General features: G+C 43.9%; 3 protein-coding genes across 9 annotated transcripts; all 3 read left to right on the forward strand.

Annotated features, from left to right (window-relative positions):
- The first annotated feature begins 1,203 nt into the window (after positions 1 to 1,203).
- Positions 1,204 to 5,846, forward strand: LOC113030130 (uncharacterized). 3 transcript variants are annotated; one of them, XM_080307362.1, is made up of 8 exons: positions 1,263 to 1,346; positions 2,499 to 3,119; positions 3,346 to 3,442; positions 3,580 to 4,189; positions 4,458 to 4,663; positions 4,817 to 4,934; positions 5,204 to 5,372; positions 5,480 to 5,846. In XM_080307362.1, the coding sequence occupies exons 4-8, from the start codon at positions 3,698 to 3,700 to the stop codon at positions 5,491 to 5,493; spliced, it is 999 nt and encodes a 332-aa protein (XP_080163488.1). In that variant the 5' UTR covers positions 1,263 to 1,346; positions 2,499 to 3,119; positions 3,346 to 3,442; positions 3,580 to 3,697; the 3' UTR covers positions 5,494 to 5,846. The 3 variants fall into 3 exon arrangements, with proteins under 3 accessions (XP_080163487.1, XP_026037076.2, XP_080163488.1); XM_080307361.1 differs by lacking the exon at positions 2,499 to 3,119 and having other exon boundaries at positions 1,204 to 1,346; XM_026181291.2 differs by lacking the exon at positions 2,499 to 3,119 and having other exon boundaries at positions 1,204 to 1,346; positions 3,346 to 3,438.
- A 4,035-nt stretch (positions 5,847 to 9,881) lies between these two features.
- Positions 9,882 to 13,305, forward strand: LOC113030140 (GTPase IMAP family member 9-like). Of its 2 annotated transcripts, none has more exons than XM_080307363.1 (2): positions 9,882 to 10,174; positions 11,700 to 13,305. In XM_080307363.1, the coding sequence occupies exons 1-2, from the start codon at positions 10,150 to 10,152 to the stop codon at positions 12,527 to 12,529; spliced, it is 855 nt and encodes a 284-aa protein (XP_080163489.1). In that variant the 5' UTR covers positions 9,882 to 10,149; the 3' UTR covers positions 12,530 to 13,305. The 2 variants fall into 2 exon arrangements, with proteins under 2 accessions (XP_080163489.1, XP_080163490.1); XM_080307364.1 differs by having other exon boundaries at positions 11,703 to 13,305.
- A 1,988-nt stretch (positions 13,306 to 15,293) lies between these two features.
- Positions 15,294 to 21,579, forward strand: LOC145431495 (uncharacterized). 4 transcript variants are annotated; one of them, XM_080307378.1, is made up of 8 exons: positions 15,299 to 15,418; positions 17,426 to 17,559; positions 17,785 to 17,877; positions 18,024 to 18,617; positions 20,058 to 20,263; positions 20,554 to 20,671; positions 20,944 to 21,112; positions 21,220 to 21,579. In XM_080307378.1, exons 4-8 carry the CDS (start codon positions 18,051 to 18,053, stop codon positions 21,231 to 21,233), a joined length of 1,074 nt encoding a protein of 357 aa, XP_080163504.1. In that variant the 5' UTR covers positions 15,299 to 15,418; positions 17,426 to 17,559; positions 17,785 to 17,877; positions 18,024 to 18,050; the 3' UTR covers positions 21,234 to 21,579. The 4 variants fall into 4 exon arrangements, with proteins under 4 accessions (XP_080163507.1, XP_080163505.1, XP_080163504.1 ...); XM_080307381.1 differs by lacking the exon at positions 17,426 to 17,559 and having other exon boundaries at positions 15,294 to 15,418; positions 17,785 to 17,881; XM_080307379.1 differs by lacking the exon at positions 17,426 to 17,559 and having other exon boundaries at positions 15,294 to 15,418.
- The last annotated feature ends 426 nt before the right edge of the window (positions 21,580 to 22,005 follow it).

The following is a 22,005-nucleotide window of genomic DNA, read 5'->3' on the forward strand; positions in this document are numbered from 1 at the left end:
ATCCCAGCAGCAGGTGGGGCTCCATCAGTGAGGTCAGGTCACATTGTCATTGTTGTAGTTTGAAGTTTGTCTGCCCTCAGCACACATACTGTGTGTCTGTTGGGCCAGTAATATGTGTAATACTATAAAACCTGCGTTTGTGAATGAGTCAGAATTTGTGGGTTTGTTGCTGATTTGAGTCCGAACTGCAGTTTAAACCTGGTGAGAAGAACAAAGAAAAGTAGAAAAAGAGCCTGAAAAACTCTTATCAGGGGATCTGCAGCTGCAGGTGAGGCGAGCTCGAGAAACTGTCAAGAAATGCAGCTGGTGGGAGAGGCAGTGTTTAACAAATAACAACCTTGAGATGGTGACAGCGTGGTCGAATGATGCTCCACCCAAGAGATCAATGCAAACATCCACCAGCCTCCAAAGCAGCAATGAGAGATAAACGAACTCCATGAGACTCTGGACCTGTGTGGTTCTTCTTGTCACTGCCTCGTTAACACGAGAGAAGAAGAATGAGGACGTCTTCTGTGCTCAGATGTTGTGTTGTGTGTATCAAAGAGCCATGTAGGGGTCAGCAGAGGTGGGAAGTAATGAAGTACAAATACTTTATTACTGTACTTAAGTAGAATTTTCTGGTATCTGTACTTAAGTATTTATTTTTTGGACTACTTTTTACTTTCTACTCCTTACATTATCAAAACTCGTCTCTTTAGGCTCAGCAGTATCATTTCTATGTGATTTCTGTTATGTAAGCTGCTATAAGTGACTTGTTGGCCTATAATATGTGAACCACATCTCACATGTATCCCTCATGAATGATATAAAATCATCTTGAGACACAAACGACATTCACATCACGAGAAACTGGAATCAAACAGACTTATATGTGTTCTTTATCTTTAGGTACAACGACGCCGTTTATTGGCACTGGGAGCAGCGCCGGTGTGCGTCTGTGGTATCAGCTTCGAGCGGGGCTGCAGAAGAAGCATGAAGGGAGAAACGTTTCTATCAGCTCAACAAACATGTGAAATCACAGAAAAGTGTTCGCAGGGCACCAGACAGGCCGGGACCCCGCTCGCCCTTCAACTTTTTTTTTACTTTCTTACTTACATTTCGGTACTTTTTCACTTTGACATGAGTAAAAAAGTTGCTTCAGTACTTTAACTTTTACTGGAGTATTTTTTACCACAGGTATCTGTGTGTCGTTAGAAAGTCTCGTCGGTTATGATCTGGGGACGGAAAGAGGATTTCCGTTTGGAGGAGGCGGAGGGAGTAAAAAGGTCAAGCTGTTCACAGATGTTGAGGAGACGCGGACAGTACCGGTACTTTTGGTTTTACTGCGTGAAAGGAGCAGAGCGCAGGTAAGCGAACACTGATAATACTAAAGGAAAGCTTTAGTGGGGTCGTTGGTGTGTGGCCTCAGCTTCACACGGTTAACTGGTAATAATGTAACAGCGCGTTTGTAACAGTGACTTTCTGATGTGTAATTAAACAACATTCATTACTTTGACGATGAGCTACGAGATCACATGTAGTGAAAGGCCTGTTGGGATGAACTTGTAATAAAATACATGTTTGGACTTGAGTGAGCAGAGAGCTCCGAGTCATCTCAGCAAAACTTTATTATTTACTTTTCGCTACTTCCTCTTTCTGTGCGTACGGCCCAATCACGTATTCGGTACGTTCATCAGCCGGTGCGGACTTTACAGCAGTTTCGACATCGCGGTACTGAACTGTACTGCCTGGGCTCTTTTGTTTAAGCCGAGGGAGACAAGACACCTCTGCCCAGCGTCCTGCTCGCAATCGGTCAGTCTCTGGACAACAAACTGGACGCCCAGCGTCCCCGACTGTACCGGGGAGACAGAACGAAGGACTCAGGCAAGAAAAGGGGAGGAGTGTGTGCTTCATGGTTAAGTCTTTGTGGGCTATGCATGTGTGTATCTTAAAAACGCACTGCACTCAGACCCTCCAGCTGCTGACCTTCAGTTAAACTCTCCTTCAGCTGTTTACATCCCCCCACGTGGTGATAAAGCTATGGCTATGGACGACCTGTATGACGTCATCAGAGGACTTGATTACAAAAATCCTGAAGCTGCCTTTATTGTGTTGGGAGACTTTAACAGAGCCAACATGAAGAAACGTCCCTACAGCAGTGATCAAACACTGGATCACTGCTACAAACCCCTCCCCCGTCCAGCTTTGGCAGAGCATTGTCCCATACTGCTGCTGCCTGCATACAGACAGAGGCTTAAACAGGACAAAACAGTTTCCAGGGTCATTTACAGATGGGACAGTGAGGCTGAGGGCGTCTTACAGGCCTGCTTTGAGACAGCTGACTGGCAGATATTTGAGAATGCTGCTGATCGCAACATCAGTAAATTCATAGACTCTGTTATAGGCTATACTGGAAACAAGCATGCAGCGTTCAGTCCACCGTGTCTCTTGCAGATGAGCTCAACAAATTCTGCACTCGTTTTGATGCAGAAAACATAAAGCAGGTCCTTTTCCCTCAGGCAGGCAGTGAGGCTGTAACCTTAATACTCGAAATAGAAGATGTGAGATGGTCTTTCCAAAAGGTCAACCCAAAAGTTGCCTCGAAGCTCGTCGACCTCGGGCTGGAAACGTCTCTCCTGAACTGTGGGTGGTGAGAGTTGGTAAGCACACCTCCTCAACACCTATTTTAAACACAGGGTCGTGTGCTTAGCCCCCTCCTGTGTTCCCTGTTCACACACGACTGTGTTGCTAAACATAAGTGCAACACCATCATCAAGTTTGTGGATGACAAAACCATCATAGGCCTCATCACAGACAACGAAGAGACGGCCTGTAGTGGAGGTGATGGCGCTGTACAAGTGGTGTCTGGATAATAACCTGTCTCTCAATGTCAGCAAAACAAAGGAAATGATAGTGGACTACTGGAAACGACCAGTCGGGGAACACCAGCCCATCCACACCAACGGTGTCAAGGTCCAAAGGGTCAGCAACTTCAAATTCCTTGGAGTAAATGTCACCGAGGACTTCTCCTGGACCTTCCACATGGACACTGCAATCATGAAAGCTCATCAGCGACTCTACTTCCTGAGGAAGCTGAAGAAGTTTGTCATGAACGCCAACATCACCTCAAATTTCTACAGGTGTGCGATCGAGAGTTTGCTGACGAACTGCTTTACAGTTTGATACAGAAGCTGCTCTGCCAGCAGCCGCAAATCACTACAGAGGGTGGTGAAGGCACACACACACACACACACACACACACACACACACACACACACACACACACACACACACACACACACACACACACACACACACACACACACACACACACTTCATTTCTTATCATACTGTCTGTGTTTCCAGCTTCATCAAAGAGGAAAGTCTTCAGCCTAATCATCAAACTTAGAAAGCGCGTCTGCCTCCTGGATCCAGCTGCGACAAAGCTCTCAGGCTCCTGTATGTGAGTTCCTATAATTAGTAATCACCCCTGGGTGCTTTAAGAAATCTTGTCCCGTGACTCACACCCAGTGCTGATCATGCTGATTACAACAGTGTGTTATTGTGTGTGTGTGTTCAAAGATGAACTTTTATTTCCAGATAACCAGCCGATGACACTGCCTGACTTATACTGAGCTGTCAGAGCTGCTCTCCACATCAGCAGAGTGACACTGACGGTCTGGACGGTCTGTTTGATCGACATCATCCAAATCGGATCATGCAGAGACAAGGAAACGTCAAAAAACAAAAACATTATAAAGCGAGGCATTTAAAGCTGAATGATTTGAAACAGGAAGCTCAAGATACTCATTTGTACAAGAAGTACCTCTACAAAGACGACATCCCTCCGTACCCCGGACCTGGAGAGGTTTCACTTGAGTTTCATGTGTCTCGGCTGAAACACGACACATACAGATTAGAAGAGATCAAGAATGACGGAGGCTTCAAGGATCCAAAGAGCGGCTCAGAGGATCCAGACAGACTGTCCCTGGTGTGGTGGAGTCTGGCTGTGGCACCAGAGGAGATCCAATCAGCTGAGAGGAGGCTCCTGGAGGAGGCCTTCCCAAACTGGACTGAGGAGCAGGCCCGGCGGAAGCAGGGCTTCCTGGTGGACTTTGCCTCGTCTCCAGCCTTCAGTGAGAAGTCCAGGTATGGATCGTACCGCTTCACCTTCAGGGTGGAGGAGGTGCTGGAGGCCTACAGCGAGCAGGTACGGACTCCTTCAGTGTAAATTAACATTAATTAGCTCAATGAAGATTTTTAAACTTGATTTTGTCAGTGTAGCCCCTCAGACTGAAAAAGCTCCCTGACTCCTTCATGTAATCAATGATTTTCTGTTTTAGCTGGTCAGCTTCACCTCAGTGGAACATTTTGTGTATTATGTGTTTGGCTGAGACGTCTGTACAACGTCCCGGCTCACTGATGAAGCCCGGTGTAGCTGGTGTGAGTCTGTCATCAAAACATGGTTTTTTTTCCAGTATTGCTCTGGCCGCCCGCCCGTCATGCGTGTTCTCAGGACTTCCCTGTACAGACAGGAAGTGATGTATGCTGTGCTGGTCCACAGCTCAGCCAATGACGGGCTCTTCGCTGAGTATCCCATGCTGAATGACCCTCCGAACACCATTTGTGCTTACAGGGACGGACGCTTCACCTGGAGGCCCGAGGCCATGTGTGAGACACACAAGTAAGAAACAGATGTTACACACACACACACACACACACACACACACACACACACACACACACACACACACACACACACACACTCAGACAACATTTGGTGGATGTTCCTGATCCTTTAACACTGTCAGCTGATTCAGACGCTGCTTCCTCTCAGATATGTGCTTTTACAAAGACGTGACAAAAACCTGATGGAAGCTTGGGGGCCGATTCAGGATCCACAGTTTTATGTTTGGGACCACGTCGCCATCGCCCTGCATGTGGCGGGAGGACAGGTACCTTCACTGCTCCTCCTCCTCACACACCTGCAGAAACATCAGCAACATTATTGTGTTTAATCATCGTAAAGCTGGAGGAAGCTTTTTGATTCTTGTCTTTCTGAGTTTTTGGTCTTTGTGTGTTTCTGCCAGAGCTGGTGTGTTTGGAGGTTTGATGAATAAATGATGTTTACTGTAAATAAACTAAACGTTTCAGTTGTGTTTTTGTAGGTTTTTTGTGTAAAACTGTTGCTCGTCTTTTTCTCTCTGTTCATTTTCTTTTCCAGGTGCTGAAGTTTGATTCTGATGATCTGAGAAAGAACCTCACGTTCTGTGAGTGTGACGCTGTGACAGTCACACCTAATTCTGACTTTCAACATTACCAGGATGCTCAAAGCCTCGTCACTCGTTTGTGGCCACTGAAGAAGGAGGTTTCACTCCAGCAGAGAATCAGAGGTAATAAATCAATAATCAATAACAGGCTGACTTCCTGCTTCACCTCCTGACACAGCCGATGAGCTGTGAGCTGTAAACGTCTCCTGATTAACCTTCTTCATCAACAGGCTCTACAGAGTGAGGCTGTCTGTGGAGTTTCTCCACCTTTATTCTCCTTTTCCTGAGCGACTGCAGCATCACCGGCTGCACAGTGAACCACGGTGGAGGTTACACAGAAGGCAGCAGCCGAGAGGAACGAACACAGAAAAACTCTTTGATGTGACTTTTTTATTCCATTAGTTTATTAAAGGTTTATTACATGAATTTCCAAAGTGCACAGCAAAAGACCAAAGACAGATAAAACATAAACATGTGATCATGTGTTTCACTGCACTCTGTCCTGTCTGTGTGTGATGTGTTCATGTGACTGAATCAAAGACTAATTACTTTGTACACACAAAAAGTGGACAATAAAGTTGTTTTGGATATTTTGTATTTTGGGTGTTTTCCGTGGTGTTCAGGTGCCTTTGCTGCTCCTCCTCCTCACTCTTCACACACCTGAAGCTTTTCACATCAGATCATTTGTTGCTGTCTTTGTTAAATCAGTCCAACGTGTCACTAAAAGTGCTTCGAACAACCATCTACTCCTGATTCTGAAGAGAGGTGAAGCACATCAGCAGAGTGTCTGACAGATGACATTCAACTAAAATGAAAATAAATCTGTAACCTGAAAAGGAACCCAGAGGAAACTGTTCCCAATCTTTCATTTAAACCATCATTTATTTCAAAAATAAATACAGTGGCTTGTAAAAGTATTCGGCCCCCTTGAACTTTTCTACATTTGGTCACATTACAGCCACAAACATGAATCAGTGTTATTGGAATTCCAGGTGAAAGACCAACACAAAGTGGTGCACACGTGAGAAGTGGAACCAAAATCATACATGACTCCAAACTTGTTTGACAAATAAATAACTGCAAAGTGGGGTGTGCGTAATTATTCAGCCCCCTTTGGTCTGAGTGCAGTTGCCCATAGACATCGCAGTCCAAAGAACACACCAGACCGGTCAGGGATAAAGTTATTGAGAAATTTAAAGCAGGCTTAGGCTACAAAAAGATTTCCCAAGCCTTGAACATCCCACGGAGCACTGTTCAAGCCATCATTCAGAAATGGAAGGAGTATGGCACAACTGTAAACCTACCAAGACAAGGCCGTCCACCTAAACTCAGGCCGAACAAGGAGAGCGCTGATCAGAAATGCAGCCAAGAGGCCCATGGTGACTCTGGACGAGCTGCAGAGATCTACAGCTCAGGTGGGGGAATCTGTCCACAGGACAACTATTAGTCGTGTACTGCACAAAGTTGGCCTTCATGGAAGAGTGGCAAGAAGAAAGCCATTGTTAACAGAAAACCATAAGAAGTCCCGTTTGCAGTTTGCCACAAGCCATGTGGGGACACAGCAAACGTGGAGGAAGCTGCTCTGGTCAGATGAGATCAACATGGAACTTTTTGGCCAAAATGCAAAACGCTATGTGTGGAAAACTAACACTGCACATCACTCTGAACACACCATCCCCACTGTCAGATATGGTGGTGGCAGCATCATGCTCTGGGGGGGCTTCTCTTCAGCAGGGACAGGGACGCTGGTCAGAGTTGATGGGAAGATGGATGGAGCCAAATACAGGGCAATCCTGGAAGAAAACCTCTTGGAGTCTGCAAAAGACTTGAGACTGGGGCGGAGGTTCACCTTCCAGCAGGACAACGACCCTAAACATAAAGCCAGGGCAACAATGGGATGGTTTAAAACAAAACATATCCATGTGTTAGACTGGCCCAGTCAAAGTCCAGATCTAAATCCAATCCAGAATCTGTGGCAAGATCTGAAAACTGCTGTTCACAAACGCTGTCCATCTGTCCTGGACCCCCACCAATTCGCATACCGCCAGAACAGGAGCACAGAGGATGCAGTCTCCATCGCACTGCACTCTGTCCTCTCACACCTGGACAACAACAACACCTACGCCAGAATGCTGTTTATAGACTTCAGTTCAGCATTCAATACAATCCACCCCTCACAACTCATCAGGAAACTGACAGACCTGGGCATCAGTTCCCTCATCTGCAAATGGTTACTGGACTCCCTGACCAACCGCCCCCAACATGTCCGGCTGGATAACCACTGCTCATCTACCATCACAATGAACACCGGTGTACCACAAGGCTGTGTGACGAGCCCTTTCCTCTACTCCCTCTTCACCCACGACTGCAGACCTGCTGATGGTTCCAACACCATCATTAAGTTTGCAGATGACACCACGGTGATTGGCCTCATCAGTGACAACGATGAGGCCGCCTACAGGGAGGAGGTGGATCGTCTGGCTGTGGTGCGACACAAACAACCTGCTGCTTAACACCGAGAAGACCAAGGAGCTCATCGTGGACTACAGGAGGAATGCTGACCCACATCCACCCATCCACATTAAGGGGACGGCTGTGGAGCGTGTGAGCAGCTTCAAGTTCCTGGGAGTCCACATCTCCGAGGATCTCATCTGGACGACCAACTGCTCCAAGCTGGTCAAGAAGGCTCACCAGCGCCTCTTCTTCTTGAGGACTCTGAGGAAGAACCACCTGTCCTCAGACATCCTGGTGAACTTCTATCGCTGCACCATCGAGAGCATCCTGACCAACTGTATAACAGTCTGGTACGGGAACTGCTCTGCCTCGGACCGGAAGGCGTTGCAGAGGGTCGTGAAAACTGCCCAGCGCATCGCCGGAGCACCACTTCCTGCCATAAAAGACATCTACAGGAAGCGATGTCTTTTATTACAGTTAATACTTGTACAGCTGCTGTTATTGTGTATATATTTATTTATATTTAGATTTCTTCATATAGTTCTATACTGTGTATTTTGTTGTACAGTTATTTTATTTTCAACTTTAATTTATATATTTTATCTTATTCTTCCCAGTTAAATTTACCCTTCATTCTAATTTGTGTTGTACAGTTATTTCATTTTTAACCTTAATTTATATTTTATTCCTTCCTAGTTAAATTTACCCTTTTTAATTTTTCATATTTATTTCCTATCTTATTCATAGCCTTTTCCTTTTTTGTTTTCTTTAGGTCAGGAGCAGTTGTCCAAGCATTTCACTACATATCGTACTGTGTATGACTGTGTACGTGACAAATAAAATTTGAATTTTGAATTTGAAAAGGGCTGGGAAAATCATCAGAGACCCCAGTCACCCATCACATGGACTCTTCACCCTCCTGCCCTCTGGGAGGCGCTACAGGAGCCTCCAGACTAAGACCACCAGGTACCGGAACAGCTTCTTCCCCACAGCTGTCAGACTCCTGAACTCTGCCTCCTGACATCTGACCCACGTTAAACTCATGGACTGAACATACACACACCCACAATGGACAACTGTACCCTCAAACACACAATAATAACATGGACTGAACCACCACTCACAACCACTAGCACTTTATATAGCCTCTGTAGAAACTATCTACACCCTCACTTATCTTAACTGCACTACTGTATAGCTCTGTGTAAATAATCATTCTGTACATACGATAATTTTTAACCCTACAACTGTTTACAACTTGCATAGTTCCCATTTCTGTATAACTGTATATCTCAGATTTCTGTGAAGTTATTTATTTCATATTCTGTATAGTTTTTCATATTTATATCCTGTTCATATCCTGTACATAGCTTGTACTCACTACAGCCTGTACATACTTATAGTTATAGAATATTCACAACATACTTCATACCGTGTACATTATAACATACCATAATAGACCCATTTCTGTAATATACTCACATATCTATATTATTGCTAATATATATTGTAATATATCTATATCACTAAAGCACTTCTGGATGGATGCAAACTGCATTTCGTTGCCCTGTACCTGTGCATGTGCAATGACAATAAAGTTGAATTCTATTCTATTCTATTCTATTCTATTCTATTCTAATCTGACTGAGCTGGAGCTGTTTTGCAAAGATTTCAGTCTCTAGATGTGCAAAGCTGGTAGAGACAGACCCTAAAAGACTGGCAGCTGGAATTGCAGCTGCGAGGTGGTTCTACAAAGTATTGACTCAGGGGCTGAATAATTACGCACACCCCACTTTGCAGTTATTTATTTGTAAAAAATGTTTGGAATCATGTATGATTTTCGTTCCTCTTCTCACGTGTGCACCACTTTGTGTTGGTCTTTCATGTGGAAGTCCAATAAAACTGATTCATGTTTGTGGCTGTAATGTGACAAAATGTGGGAAAGTTCAAGGGGGCCGAATACTTTTGCAAGTCGCTGTATAAAACAAAAAACGTTCCTCCTTCAGGTCGTCTTTTTCACTGGAGCTAAGGAGCCGAGGTACTACTGAACTACAACCAAAATAACTGAATGTAAATATGAGGAAACCAACACAAAATAATTCTAAAAAGGCACAAAACTGCAAAAAACCTACAGTAACATAAGACTGAAACAGAAACGTTAAGGAACAGAAACTGAAAGTGCAAAACTCCTGATTTAATATTGCTGACTGCAGATTTCGTTCATCTCACAGGCTCCTACGTCTGCTTGAATGTGCTTTTAAGACCAGGCAAACGATCAATATCAGATGACCTGATTGATGCGACGTGAAGGAAGCTTTTAAAACTGTGACAGAGCTTTGCTGCAGAAACACAGAGCACTGCCAACGAGGCGGCTGAAGGAAGTCACGCAGCTGAGAGGAAAGCGGTCTGCAGCAGAACATCAGCAGAGACAAAGTAAAAGACGAACATGGACAGCAATCCTGCTTCACCCTGTGAGTAATTTATAACTGGAGAATATGAGGTTTTGTATTCATTACATTGATGAATTCATTGTTTTCAGGCAGCTGATTTCTCTTTGTGAATGTGTGTGTGTGGTGCTAAAACTGCTCTCTCTCATTCTGTTCTATAGTTGTTTCACTTTCCTGTTACAGCCAAATGTGCTGTAACACATTTTAAACAAATGCAAGTGAATTCAACACTGAAAAGCTTTTGTGACAACAAAGCATAAAATCCAACAGTTAACAACCAAATGAACTGTATTTAGACAGCGTTAAAATGAAAACTCTTTCATGTATTGGTGAAAATTTCAGGGAGTTTTTATTCAGACTGAAGCTGCTCCACCATTACAACCAGTGAGTAGATCTCACAAAAACAGACGACCTGAACATTAAAGTCAATTTATTTGTTGCTGTGTGAAGGTGTGTGTTACGTGCAGTGTTGTAATGTGTCAGAGGACCTGTATATGTAAAACCCTGCTTTACTCAGCACTCGTTGGTCGGACCAGAGAAAAAATAAAAACTGTCTTGGCTGCATCTCAGAAGGCTGCAGCGGATTGATGCTGACAAAATCTTCGTCCTTAACAGGAAGAAACCTCCATCAGAACCAGGCTCAGGGAGGGGCGGCCATGTGCCGTGAGCGGTTGGAGTTGAGCGGAGGAAGACAGGACAAAGACACGCTGTAGAAGAGAGCCAGAGATCAATAATAAGAAATGATTAAATGCAGAGAGGTGCATAAACATTTGTGTCCCTCCCCTCAGAGGGCGGCCCCTCCATGAGGCTGAGCTCACTGCTGAACAGAAAGTGTTCTGTCTGCGTGTTATCAGCTACTGACTCATGCAGGAAAGTCCTGATATCAGTGAAAGGAGTAGAAAAGGGGTGTCAAACTCAAATACACAATGGGCCAAAATTCTAAACTGGAACAAAGTCGCGGGCTAACATTGATATTTATTGAAATATATTTATTCCTCCTGATATAAGAATGAATCTTTTCTTATGGACACGTTTTGCTGAAAAACTGAATATGGAACAAGCAAAGCTTAATACTAAACAATATATATGTTAGCTGTATAATACCAGTAGGGCAGCTCTGATAGTAATTTGGTATGGCTTCGCGGGCCAAATGTAATTAGGCTGCGGGCCACATTTGGCCCGCGGGCCAGAGTTTGACACCTATGGAGTAGAAGGAGACGTGAAACAGCTGGGCTTATAAAACTGCTGCGTCATCTGTGTAGCAGTGATATCATTTCATGCTGATGAATAATGCCACTCAGAGGTGTGATTACCAGTGTTGGTCAAGTTACTTGAAAAAAGTAATCAGTAACTAATTACTGATTACTTCCCCCCAAAAGTAATCAGATTACAGTAACGCGTTAAAAGTTACGCGTTGAAAAAAGTAATCAGATTACAGTAACGCGTTACAAGTAATGCGTTACTGCCCATCTCTGGTGATTACTAATAAAGTGGATGTGGAATGCTTCTCTTTGGAAAACCTCATCGATGACATGTTGATCTTCTTCAGCAGATGCAGCAGACGAACGTCTCAGGATCGTGATGGTTGGGAAAACTGGAGCTGGGAAGAGTGCAACAGGAAACATCATCATAGAAAGAAGAGTTTTTAAATCCACTTCGGCTTCGTCTTCAGTAACAGCAGAGTGTCAGAAGGAAACATCAGAGTTTGGGGGTCAAGCACTGGCTGTAGTTGATACTCCAGGTCTGTTTGATACCAAACTATCTCAAGAGCAGGTGGTGAAAGAGATCAGTAAGTGCATCTTCTTTGCTGCTCCTGGTCCTCACGTGTTCCTGGTTGTGATCCAACCAAACAGATTCACCAAAGAAGAACAAGAAACAGTGAAAGTCATTCAGAAGATATTCGGAGATGAAGCGTCACGCTACACTATGGCCTTGTTCACCCACGGAGACGATCTGGAAGCAGATGAAGTCAGTGTAGAAGATTTAATTAATGGAAATAAAGAACTCAGTGACTTCATCAGTCAGTGTGAGGGAGGATATCATGTTTTTAACAACAGACGAAAGGATTCCTCTCAGGTCAAGGAGCTGCTGGAGAAGATCAACACAATGGTCCAGAGAAACGGAGGAAGCTGCTACAGCAAAGAGATGCTTGAAGAAGCTGAGAAAGCAATAAAAGCAGAAATGGATCAACTCCTAGAAGAAAATCCAGAGATGTCAGAAGAAGAAGCCAGAAGACGGGCAGAAAGAGAAAACGAGTTCACCAGGGCTTGTTTGATAGGGGCGATCATCTTAGGCCCACTGGGAGAAGCACTGGCAGCTGCAGTTGTAGCACTGAAACATAAATGTGTCACACAGAAACATGCATGTTTCATACAGTGAAGGTGAAGAATGAAGGTTCATAATCTACGTATTTCCACCTCAGAGTTGGTACATATGAGTTGGTATGCAGACGACTCAGCACTATACTCAAAATTAACTCAGTGGAATAGAACAGAAATATATCCCACTATTATAAATACACAGCAGTATATGGCCACATCAGACCTATAATGGAATAATTCTAGTTAACCCTCACATGTAGATTTAGGTGGTCAGAACTTCACTGCATGGTTTTGCACAGCTATGCATGTTTAGATGGCTGAGAATAAAAGAGGAGCTGAGACGTCCCAGAGTTGACTGTGAACTGTGGTGTTTGATGTGTGTCTGTTCTGCTGTGTGTAGTAACAAATACTTTGACCACAGCTCTTTGCAGACTTTATTTATGTTTTAATTGCACGACAGAATGCAAACAGCTTGTTGATTGGATGAGAATCTTGGAGCTGCACGAGCAAAATGTAACTATGTTCACTAATAAAGGTCATGTTTACTGTGTGTTTCCATTTATGCATAAATCAATACACTTGTGATGTAAATGAGTATAGTAATGTTAATGTAGTCCTGTTGCATACTGAATACTGCATGCTGCATTGTTCATGGCTGCATGAGAGCGAGGCTCTCCTGCTGGTACAGCAGACATTACTGTCTCTTCATGCTGGAGGTGGGACATAAATTCCCACTGTGGGCGAGCCGTCACTCTGACCAGCTGCTGCTGAATGTGTTCCTTGTGTATGGACCACACAGTGTGTACGAACAATAAAGCTTTGCAAAATTCTCAACACTGTGTTTATTACTAAAGTCATAGCTTATCTCGTTCCAGCGGCGGGTCTGTGCTAGACAGACCCATGAGTGGGACATGGAGGTACTGTAGGTGGGCACAGTAGTAACAGAAAGTCTGTTTGAAATATCTATGTTAAGTTATATATTATTTAAATATATATATATATATATATATACATATATATATACATACATGTGTATATATATACATATATATATATGTATATATATGTATATATATATACATATATATATGTATATATATGTATATATATACATATATATACATGTATATATATGTATATATATATATATATATATATATATATATATATATATATATATATATATATATATATATATATATATATAAAAAAAACACCCAGCATGCCCCTGCGGGCGGTCTATCCTTCAAGATCGGGTCCTCTACCAGAGGCCTGGGAGCTTGAGGGTCCTGCGCAGTATCTTAGCTGTTCCCAGGACTGCGCTCTTCTGGACAGAGATCTCCGATGTTGTTCCCGGGATCTGCTGGAGCCACTCGCCTAGCTTGGGAGTCACCGCACCTAGTGCTCCGATTACCACGGGGGCCACCGTCACCTTCACCCTCCACATCCTCTCGAGCTCTTCTCTGAGCCCTTGGTATTTCTCCAGCTTCTCGTGTTCCTTCTTCCTGATATTGCTGTCATTGGGAACCGCTACATCGATCACTACGGCCGTCTTCTTCTGTTTGTCTACCACCACTATGTCCGGTTGGTTAGCCACCACCATTTTGTCCGTCTGTATCTGGAAGTCCCACAGGATCTTAGCTCGGTCATTCTCCACCACCCTTGGGGGCATCTCCCATTTTGACCTCGGGACTTCTAGGTTATACTCGGCACAGATGTTCCTGTACACTATGCCGGCCACTTGGTTATGGCGTTCCATGTATGCCTTGCCTGCTAGCATCTTGCACCCTGCTGTTATGTGCTGGATAGTCTCTGGGGCATCTTTACACAGCCTGCACCTGGGGTCTTGCCTGGTGTGATAGACCCCAGCCTCTATGGATCTTGTACTCAGAGCTTGTTCTTGTGCTGCCATGATTAGTGCCTCTGTTTCAGTCCAGCTTTGTCCAGCCACTGGTAGGATTTCTGCTTTCCTCTATCTGCCGGTGGTACATACCGTGCAGGGGCCTGTCCTTCCATGATGGTTCCTCGTCTCCCTCCTCTTTCTACAAAGAGCTTAGAAATGAGTTCAATGAAATAAATAAATAGTCAGTTAAGGGAACTGAGACACAGAGAGATGATGGGAAGGAGAGGCATGGAAACATAAGGAGAAGAACATAGGAACAGAAAAGGGAAAGAAGACACAAGGACACACACATAAACAGACACACAGAGGACAAACACACAAGGGGAAGCTACTAATCAAGAAACTGATCTCAATAAACTAAGAAAACTAACTTTGTGTGATTCAGTCCCATGAAAATGCTGATAGTTTAGCTCAGGATAAACAGGTCAGCTTGTGTTGGGCTGGTGCTCAGTGTCCTAAATAACAGATTCAAGCTGACAGCGTTCATCAGAACTTAGAAGTGAATAACATTTGTATTCTCATGTACTAGTATTCGTTTTTTTACACAGCAGAAGTTACCTGTGCATAGGTGGTAGAATCGTTCTTCAAGGAGCTGCTTTCTACTTTTTTACTCTGAGTACATTTCAGTACTTTTTCACTTTTACTGAAATGTTGGTTTAACTGTAGTATCTGTACTTCTACGTACAGAATGTGCACTTGTGCCACCTCTGCTGGTCAGTCTGCGGTTACTGAGGTTTTTTCATCCTTAAAATTTAGTACACAAAAGAATCTTTTTTTCCCGCAGGTTCAAGATCTTGGAGTAAATAAAAGAAAAGTAAACTCATGAATTATAGATAATAGATAGATAATAATCTGCGGACGGAAAGAAAAACAGACACTCGTGTTTCTCTCTGGCTGTGGGCGACAGTCAGCTGATTTCAGTTTGGAGGAGGCGGAGGAAAATGGTGGAGCTGTTTACAGATGTTGAGGAGAGGAGACACGGACGTTACTTTGGTTTTTACCGCATGGAAGGAGCAGAGCTGCGTTCAGCTGTTGTGTTCGTAGGTGAGCAAACACTGATGATAATAAAGGAAAACTTTGTTTGTGTCCTCAGGATTCGTCTTGGTGTGTGTGGCCTCAGGTTTGTACTGTTAACTGGTAATTATGTAACAGCGAGTTTCAGCTAATGATAGAGAAACAAATGACTTTCTGGCGAGTAATTAAATTACATCCATTACTTTGACGACGAGCAACGAGATCACAAGGAATAAAAGGCCTGTTGGGAAGAAAGTATAATAAAAATAAGTGTTTGGACTTCAGTGATCACTGAAGTCCAAGTCCAAGTCCCGAGTACTCGGGATGTGTGTTAGACTGTTAAAGCAGAAAGTTCTTACTGGGAGGACACAAATCCCCCTGGGCCTGCGCCAGGAAACCTTTGTGTGAGGTGCCGTGAATAGTTTAATCAGTAAACACCACACAGAGTTGTTAATACTTTGTATTAGTCTTTGAGTGGGTTTGCAGTAAAGTTTTTTGCAAGCATGCACGAAGTCAATAAGTGAGTGCTTTTTAAAAAAAGTTGTCCCCGGTGTGACAGGGGGAGGGATACTAACGCTGTCGCTGTTTCACTGTTACTTTGATATTTACCATAGATCAGCGGTCTCCAACCTTTTCTGCGCCACGGACCGGTTTTTTATTTATATTTTCACGGACCGGCCTTTAAGGTGTCCCGGATAAATACAACAAAATAAAACTAGCACCGGTACCGAAAAAAAGACAATTTATTCATAACACATGTGAACAGACCCAGGGAAACCGAGTTAACGATAAAACGATAACAAAATAACGCTGAAAACCGATAAAAACCCTGAAAACCAAACATTTCACACCTGAGCCTCAACTCCCGCGGCCCGGTACCAAACGACTCACGGACCGGTACCGGTCCGAGGCCCGGGGGTTGGGGACCGCTGCCATAGAACGTAAATGTCACCCTTTTTAACTGAGTAGTCCAAAATCAGTCAAATCCACAGTAATCTGTCATACAAAGTCAAGGAAAAAAAACAATATTTGGGGATCTACTCTTGCTGGGTTCAGTTAGGATCGTAAGGAGACTGGCAGTGGTAACTCAACTTAAAGAAGGAATATCCCTCCACTCAGAATGAGACACTGACAACAACTTAAAGGGAGAAAAGTGATTTGAATGTATTCAACATTTAAATGGTCCGAAACATAGACATGAACAAAACATTTAAATCAATTCAAACATGTAAATCTCAACAATGTACAATATATCACTTAAAGTGTCCATAAATGTATCAGGTAGGCTGTCCCTTTCAGTTCAGTGCACTTAGTATTCAGTGTTCTTAGTAAGTGTTAATTGTCTTTAGTCACTGGTTTGCTTTTTTTGATGTTAAGTGGAATCAGATCTGACCCCAAAAAAAGAAAAAAGTAACAACATAAAGTGTCCTGAGATCTCAGAAAAAAAACGTTAATCCAAAAAAAATTGCAAATCGTTGTATCCTACCACCCTCCAAGAAAACAGGTGGCCTTCAGATTGAGAACGTCCTTTCTAGGCACCTCCAGTGGCATCCAGTCCTTAGATGGCACCGCTCGGTCCTTGCAGCAGATTTCTACCACATAAAAAAACCAGCCAGGATATTCTTCATAGAAACATTAATTCCGTAGCGCAACACGTTACAGGACTGAATATCCACACAGCTTTGCGCATCTAGCTCCGTGCAGGCGGATGCAGTGAAAGAAAGTCACCACGCACGCGTTATGGTGCATTCACGGTACATGGGAAAACTCAGCATTTAACAAAACAGTAACACTTCAAATGAAAATAAAACAGAATACAATTGGCAATAAAATAACCATGGGTTACATAAACATACCTGTGACACTCACAAACCCACACCTGAGCCTTCATATGTGATCTGTCCTCATTCGTCCTGCGCTCGTTTTCTAATCATATTCATTGGACAGGTTACATAAAGATACTGAGGCGTCAGAAACAAGGGAAATAATGTTGTTTCAGGAAACGTGAAACTCCTGCGGCTGTTGTTGTCATTTCAGAAAAAAAAGGGAAGAAATGTTTCCGCCCGGTTTCGAACCGGGGACCTTTCCACGACACTACGGAGACGCACCATTTGTCGTGAAAGGTCGTGTCACAGGTGTCAAGCTGAGGGTGGCAGCTACTATCCCTGCAGGTGTGTGTACTTGCCTAAAGGTTTTGAGCGCTGGTTTCTCCTTATAGATCAAATCAAACACACTGAGAGCTCCTCACCTCTGCACAGCAGCGTGGACTCTGTGGATCTCAGCTAATAGCTGAGAAACTTTCTTTGTGTCTTTCTTTGGTTTTATTGAGAGATGTTTTTCCTCTTTTTGCTGCTGTGACAGGGTCACTTTCCTAATCATACTGTCTGTGTTTCCAGCTTCATCAAAGAGGAAAGTCTTCAGCCTAATCATCAAACTTAGAAAGCGCGTCTGCCTCCTGGATCCAGCTGCGACAAAGCTCTCAGGCTCCTGTATGTGAGTTCCTATAATTAGTAATCACCCCTGGGTGCTTTAAAAAGTCTTACCCAGTGACTCACACCAGTGCTGATCATGCTGATTACTTTAACAGGACTTTAATTTATTGTGTGTGTGTTGAAAGATTAACTTTTATTTCCAGATAACCAGCTGATGGGCGTCTGGGCGCATGTGCCTCCTCTCCCCGTCAGCACAGAGTGACACTGACAGTCTGGACTGTTCACTGGTGTTTCTGATCTGGATCCTTCACCTGATCATGCAGAAACAAACCAACAGCAGAGGATTTGATGAACATTTTATAGAAAGTCAGCATTTAAGGCTGGAAGACTTGAAACAGGAAGCACGGACATATGGTTTTGGAAACCAGTACCTTCATAAAAACATGCGTCCATACCCTCGGCCGGAGCTTCACGTGTTTCATCTGAAACACGACACATACAAATTAGAAGAGATCAAGAATGACGGAGGCTTCAAGGATCCAAACAGCGGCTCAGAGGATCCAGACAGACTGTCCCTGGTGTGGTGGAGTCTGGCTGTGGCACCAGAGGAGATCCAATCAGCTGAGAGGAGGCTCCTGGAGGAGGCCTTCCCAAACCGGACCGAGGAGCAGGCCCGGAGGCAGCAGAGCTTCCTGGTGGACTTTGCCTCGTCTCCAGCCTTCAGTGAGAAGTCCAGGTATGGATCGTACCGCTTCACCTTCAGGGTGGAGGAGGTGCTGGAGGCCTACAGCGAGCAGGTACGGACTCCTTCAGTTTAAATGAACACTTACAGAAGAGCTTAATGCTGTTTTATCGCAGGAGACAAACTTTCATGTGGCACTCTGAGTTTGCTAAAGGAAAAATGTTTTTAAACTGCTCAGTCCGTCCATCACATCAGACTGGAAGAGAGCAAACTGCAAAGACAAAAGTCACGTGACCAATGATGACCTGATACTGTCGATCTGTGGGGCCACCACCCTGGATCAGCTCTGTCCTAATCCCCACTTCAGGTGTTGACCCACCAGGACTCCCAGGGTCCTGAGTAACTAACCAACCACACCTGTTAACAACAGCTCCCCTCTAGGTCGGTGCATTTGGTAACTAACTGGCTTAAATTTCATGGCTCTGTTACTTTTAAAGGGCTGGAGGATCCTGTAAGAGCCATTTATTTGACCTTTACTGTTTCACAAAGGGGTAAAAAGGACATTTGCACAGTTTAATTTGCAGCATATTTCATTAAAACAATTTAGCAGGAGCAAAGAAAAGGCAGAATAAAATAACAAAACAGTCAGAATATTAATCAGTCAAAGCACTAACGTGCTCTGAGCTAACGCTGAATTTGTTCTGATGTTTGGAGGAGAGAGGCTGGGAAGAAGAGCACAGCTGGATCCAAAGATGCACTGTGTTTGGTGCTGGGTTGAAGTCTTCTTGATTCTTTAACACGGCAAAAATGAGCCGAGAAAACGCAAAAAAAATACCGTTTGAAGCCCACAGTCCTGGGTGGCTGCTGCCCCTCTGACATAACTTGCTGTAATTTGTGACTGTGAGCTACCCAGGCTGAACCTTCAGAGGATGCAGGCGTGAGAGGAAGTAACCCTGCACAGCCTTTCAGTGCGAGGCCTGTCTTTGAATCATTTCATTGATCACATTTTCTTATTGTTTTTATTATTTAAACTAAACTTGCTCATTTTTAACTTACCTGGTATAGTCTGATCAGTATTAAGCAATTAAGATTAATTATCAGCAGAATCACACATGAATCTGTTTAACACTCAGTACCATTACTTTTACTTTTACTACATGTATTATGATGGAGACGCATTTCTTATCTTTCACATTCCTGCAGTCACACCTGCTGGATCACATTTACACGCACAACATCCACAGATTAGAACAGACATGTTCTCTCATCAAACTAAACATATTCATCAAACTTATGGTTCAATCTTTGAGTAAGAATGAAGATGATTTATTAGCAAAAGCACACCAAGCTAAGCTCTGTTTCTGTATGGTTTCAAACATATAAGACAGGACGTCAGGCCTTTCTACCCTCAGATGCACTGAGAGGTAAGCCGGGGACTTCAGTCTCTCTACTCTAACCAGCTGTGTCTGTCTACCTCGACCTCTCACTGCTCATGTCTCGAGTTACTGATTCACAGTCAGTGAGACGTCCACCTAAACCAGTTTTGTTCTCTCAGTTTTGCTTTCGCGCTGCGCCCGTCATGCGGGTCTTCAAGACTTCCCTGTACAAACAGGAAGTGATGTACACTGTGCTGGTGCACAGCCCGCACGATGGCGAGCGCTTCACCAAGTATCCCGTCCTGCCCGACGAGCCCAGCAACATCTGTGCTTACAGGGACGGACACTTTACCTGGAGGCCCGAGGCCATGTGTGAGACACACAAGTAAGACACAGATGTTACCACACACACACACACACACACACACACACACACACACACACACACACACACACACACACACACACACACACACACACACACACACACACACACACACACACATTCAATCTAAAACTGACTCCGAGGTTCCTCACAGTGTTACTGGAGGCCGAGGTAATGCCATCCAGAGTAAGAATCTGGTTAGACACCATATTTCTAAGATTAGGGCAGAGTAATGACCCAGCACGTGACCTTTGACACTGTCAGCTGATTCAGACGCTGCTTCCTCTCAGATATGAGCTGATTGAAAGACGTGAGGAAAACCTGATGGATGCTGAGGAGGTGAATGAGCGACCTCAGTTTTATGTTTGGGACCACGTCGCCATCGCCCTGCATGTGGCGGGAGGACAGGTACCTTCACTGCTCCTCCTCCTCACACACCTGCAGAAACATCAGCAACATTATTGTGTTTAATCATCGTAAAGCTGGAGGAAGCTTTTTGATTCTTGTCTTTCTGAGTTTTTGGTCTTTGTGTGTTTCTGCCAGAGCTGGTGTGTTTGGAGGTTTGATGAATAAATGAACATGTTTACTGTAAATAAACTAAACGTTTCAGTTGTGTTTTTGTAGGTTTTTTGTGTAAAACTGTTGCTCGTCTTTTTCTCTCTGTTCATTTTCTTTTCCAGGTGCTGAAGTTTGATTCTGATGATCTGAGAAAGAACCTCACGTTCTGCGAGTGTGACGCTGTGACAGTCACACCTAATTCTGACTTTCAACATTACCAGGATGCTCAAAGCCTCGTCACTCGTTTGTGGCCACTGAAGAAGGAGGTTTCACTCCAGCAGAGAATCAGAGGTAATAAATCAATAATCAATAACAGGCTGACTTCCTGCTTCACCTCCTGACACAGCCGATGAGCTGTGAGCTGTAAACGTCTCCTGATTAACCTTCTTCATCAACAGGCTCTACAGAGTGAGGCTGTCTGTGGAGTTTCTCCACCTTTATTCTCCTTTTCCTGAGCGACTGCAGCATCACCGGCTGCACAGTGAACCACGGTGGAGGTTACACAGAAGGCAGCAGCCGAGAGGAACGAACACAGAAAAACTCTTTGATGTGACTTTTTTATTCCATTAGTTTATTAAAGGTTTATTACATGAATTTCCAAAGTGCACAGCAAAAGACCAAAGACAGATAAAACATAAACATGTGATCATGTGTTTCACTGCACTCTGTCCTGTCTGTGTGTGATGTGTTCATGTGACTGAATCAAAGACTAATTACTTTGTACACACAAAAAGTGGACAATAAAGTTGTTTTGAATATTTTGGGTGTTTTCTGTGGTGTTCAGGTGCCTTCGCTGCTCCTCCTCCTCACTCTTCACACACCTGAAGCTTTTCACATCAGATCATTTGTTGCTGTCTTTGTTAAATCAGTCCAACGTGTCACTAAAAGTGCTTCGAACGACCATCTACTCCTGATTCTATCAATGTGACGTGTAACAGCACCACCCTGTGGTCAGAGAGGGTGTTACACCCGCACTGTTCCTAATCTTTCATTTAAACCATCATTTCTTTGAAAACTCACTCAGCTGTGCCTTCATGCAGTTTCCACTTAAACACTGTTTCTGTTCATTGTATTTTGATGATTTCCAGCTTTTGTCCCACGTGATGTTCACAGCTTTGAATTTACCTGATCATCTGTTTACAGACGAACATCCTGCTGCTGATCAGGTCAAATGTGTTTCTCAG

The sequence above is a fragment of the Astatotilapia calliptera genome, chromosome 10, assembly GCF_964374335.1.
Source record: "Astatotilapia calliptera chromosome 10, fAstCal68.1, whole genome shotgun sequence".
NCBI lineage: Eukaryota > Metazoa > Chordata > Actinopteri > Cichliformes > Cichlidae > Astatotilapia > Astatotilapia calliptera.

Bases quoted from the DNA above. Each gene is read 5' to 3' on its own strand.
- LOC113030130 (XM_080307361.1), top strand. From the start codon at position 3,698: ATGCAGAGACAAGGAAACGTCAAAAAACAAAAACATTATAAAGCGAGG. The intron at 4,190-4,457 runs GTACGGACTCCT...TTTTTTTTCCAG, and splicing joins TGGAGGCCTACAGCGAGCAG to TATTGCTCTGGCCGCCCGCC. The intron at 4,664-4,816 runs GTAAGAAACAGA...GCTTCCTCTCAG, and splicing joins GCCATGTGTGAGACACACAA to ATATGTGCTTTTACAAAGAC.
- LOC113030140 (XM_080307363.1), top strand. From the start codon at position 10,150: ATGGACAGCAATCCTGCTTCACCCT. The intron at 10,175-11,699 runs GTGAGTAATTTA...GATCTTCTTCAG, and splicing joins CAGCAATCCTGCTTCACCCT to CAGATGCAGCAGACGAACGT.
- LOC145431495 (XM_080307381.1), top strand. From the start codon at position 18,051: ATGTGCCTCCTCTCCCCGTCAGCACAGAGTGACACTGACAGTCTGGAC. The intron at 18,618-20,057 runs GTACGGACTCCT...TTGTTCTCTCAG, and splicing joins TGGAGGCCTACAGCGAGCAG to TTTTGCTTTCGCGCTGCGCC. The intron at 20,264-20,553 runs GTAAGACACAGA...GCTTCCTCTCAG, and splicing joins GCCATGTGTGAGACACACAA to ATATGAGCTGATTGAAAGAC.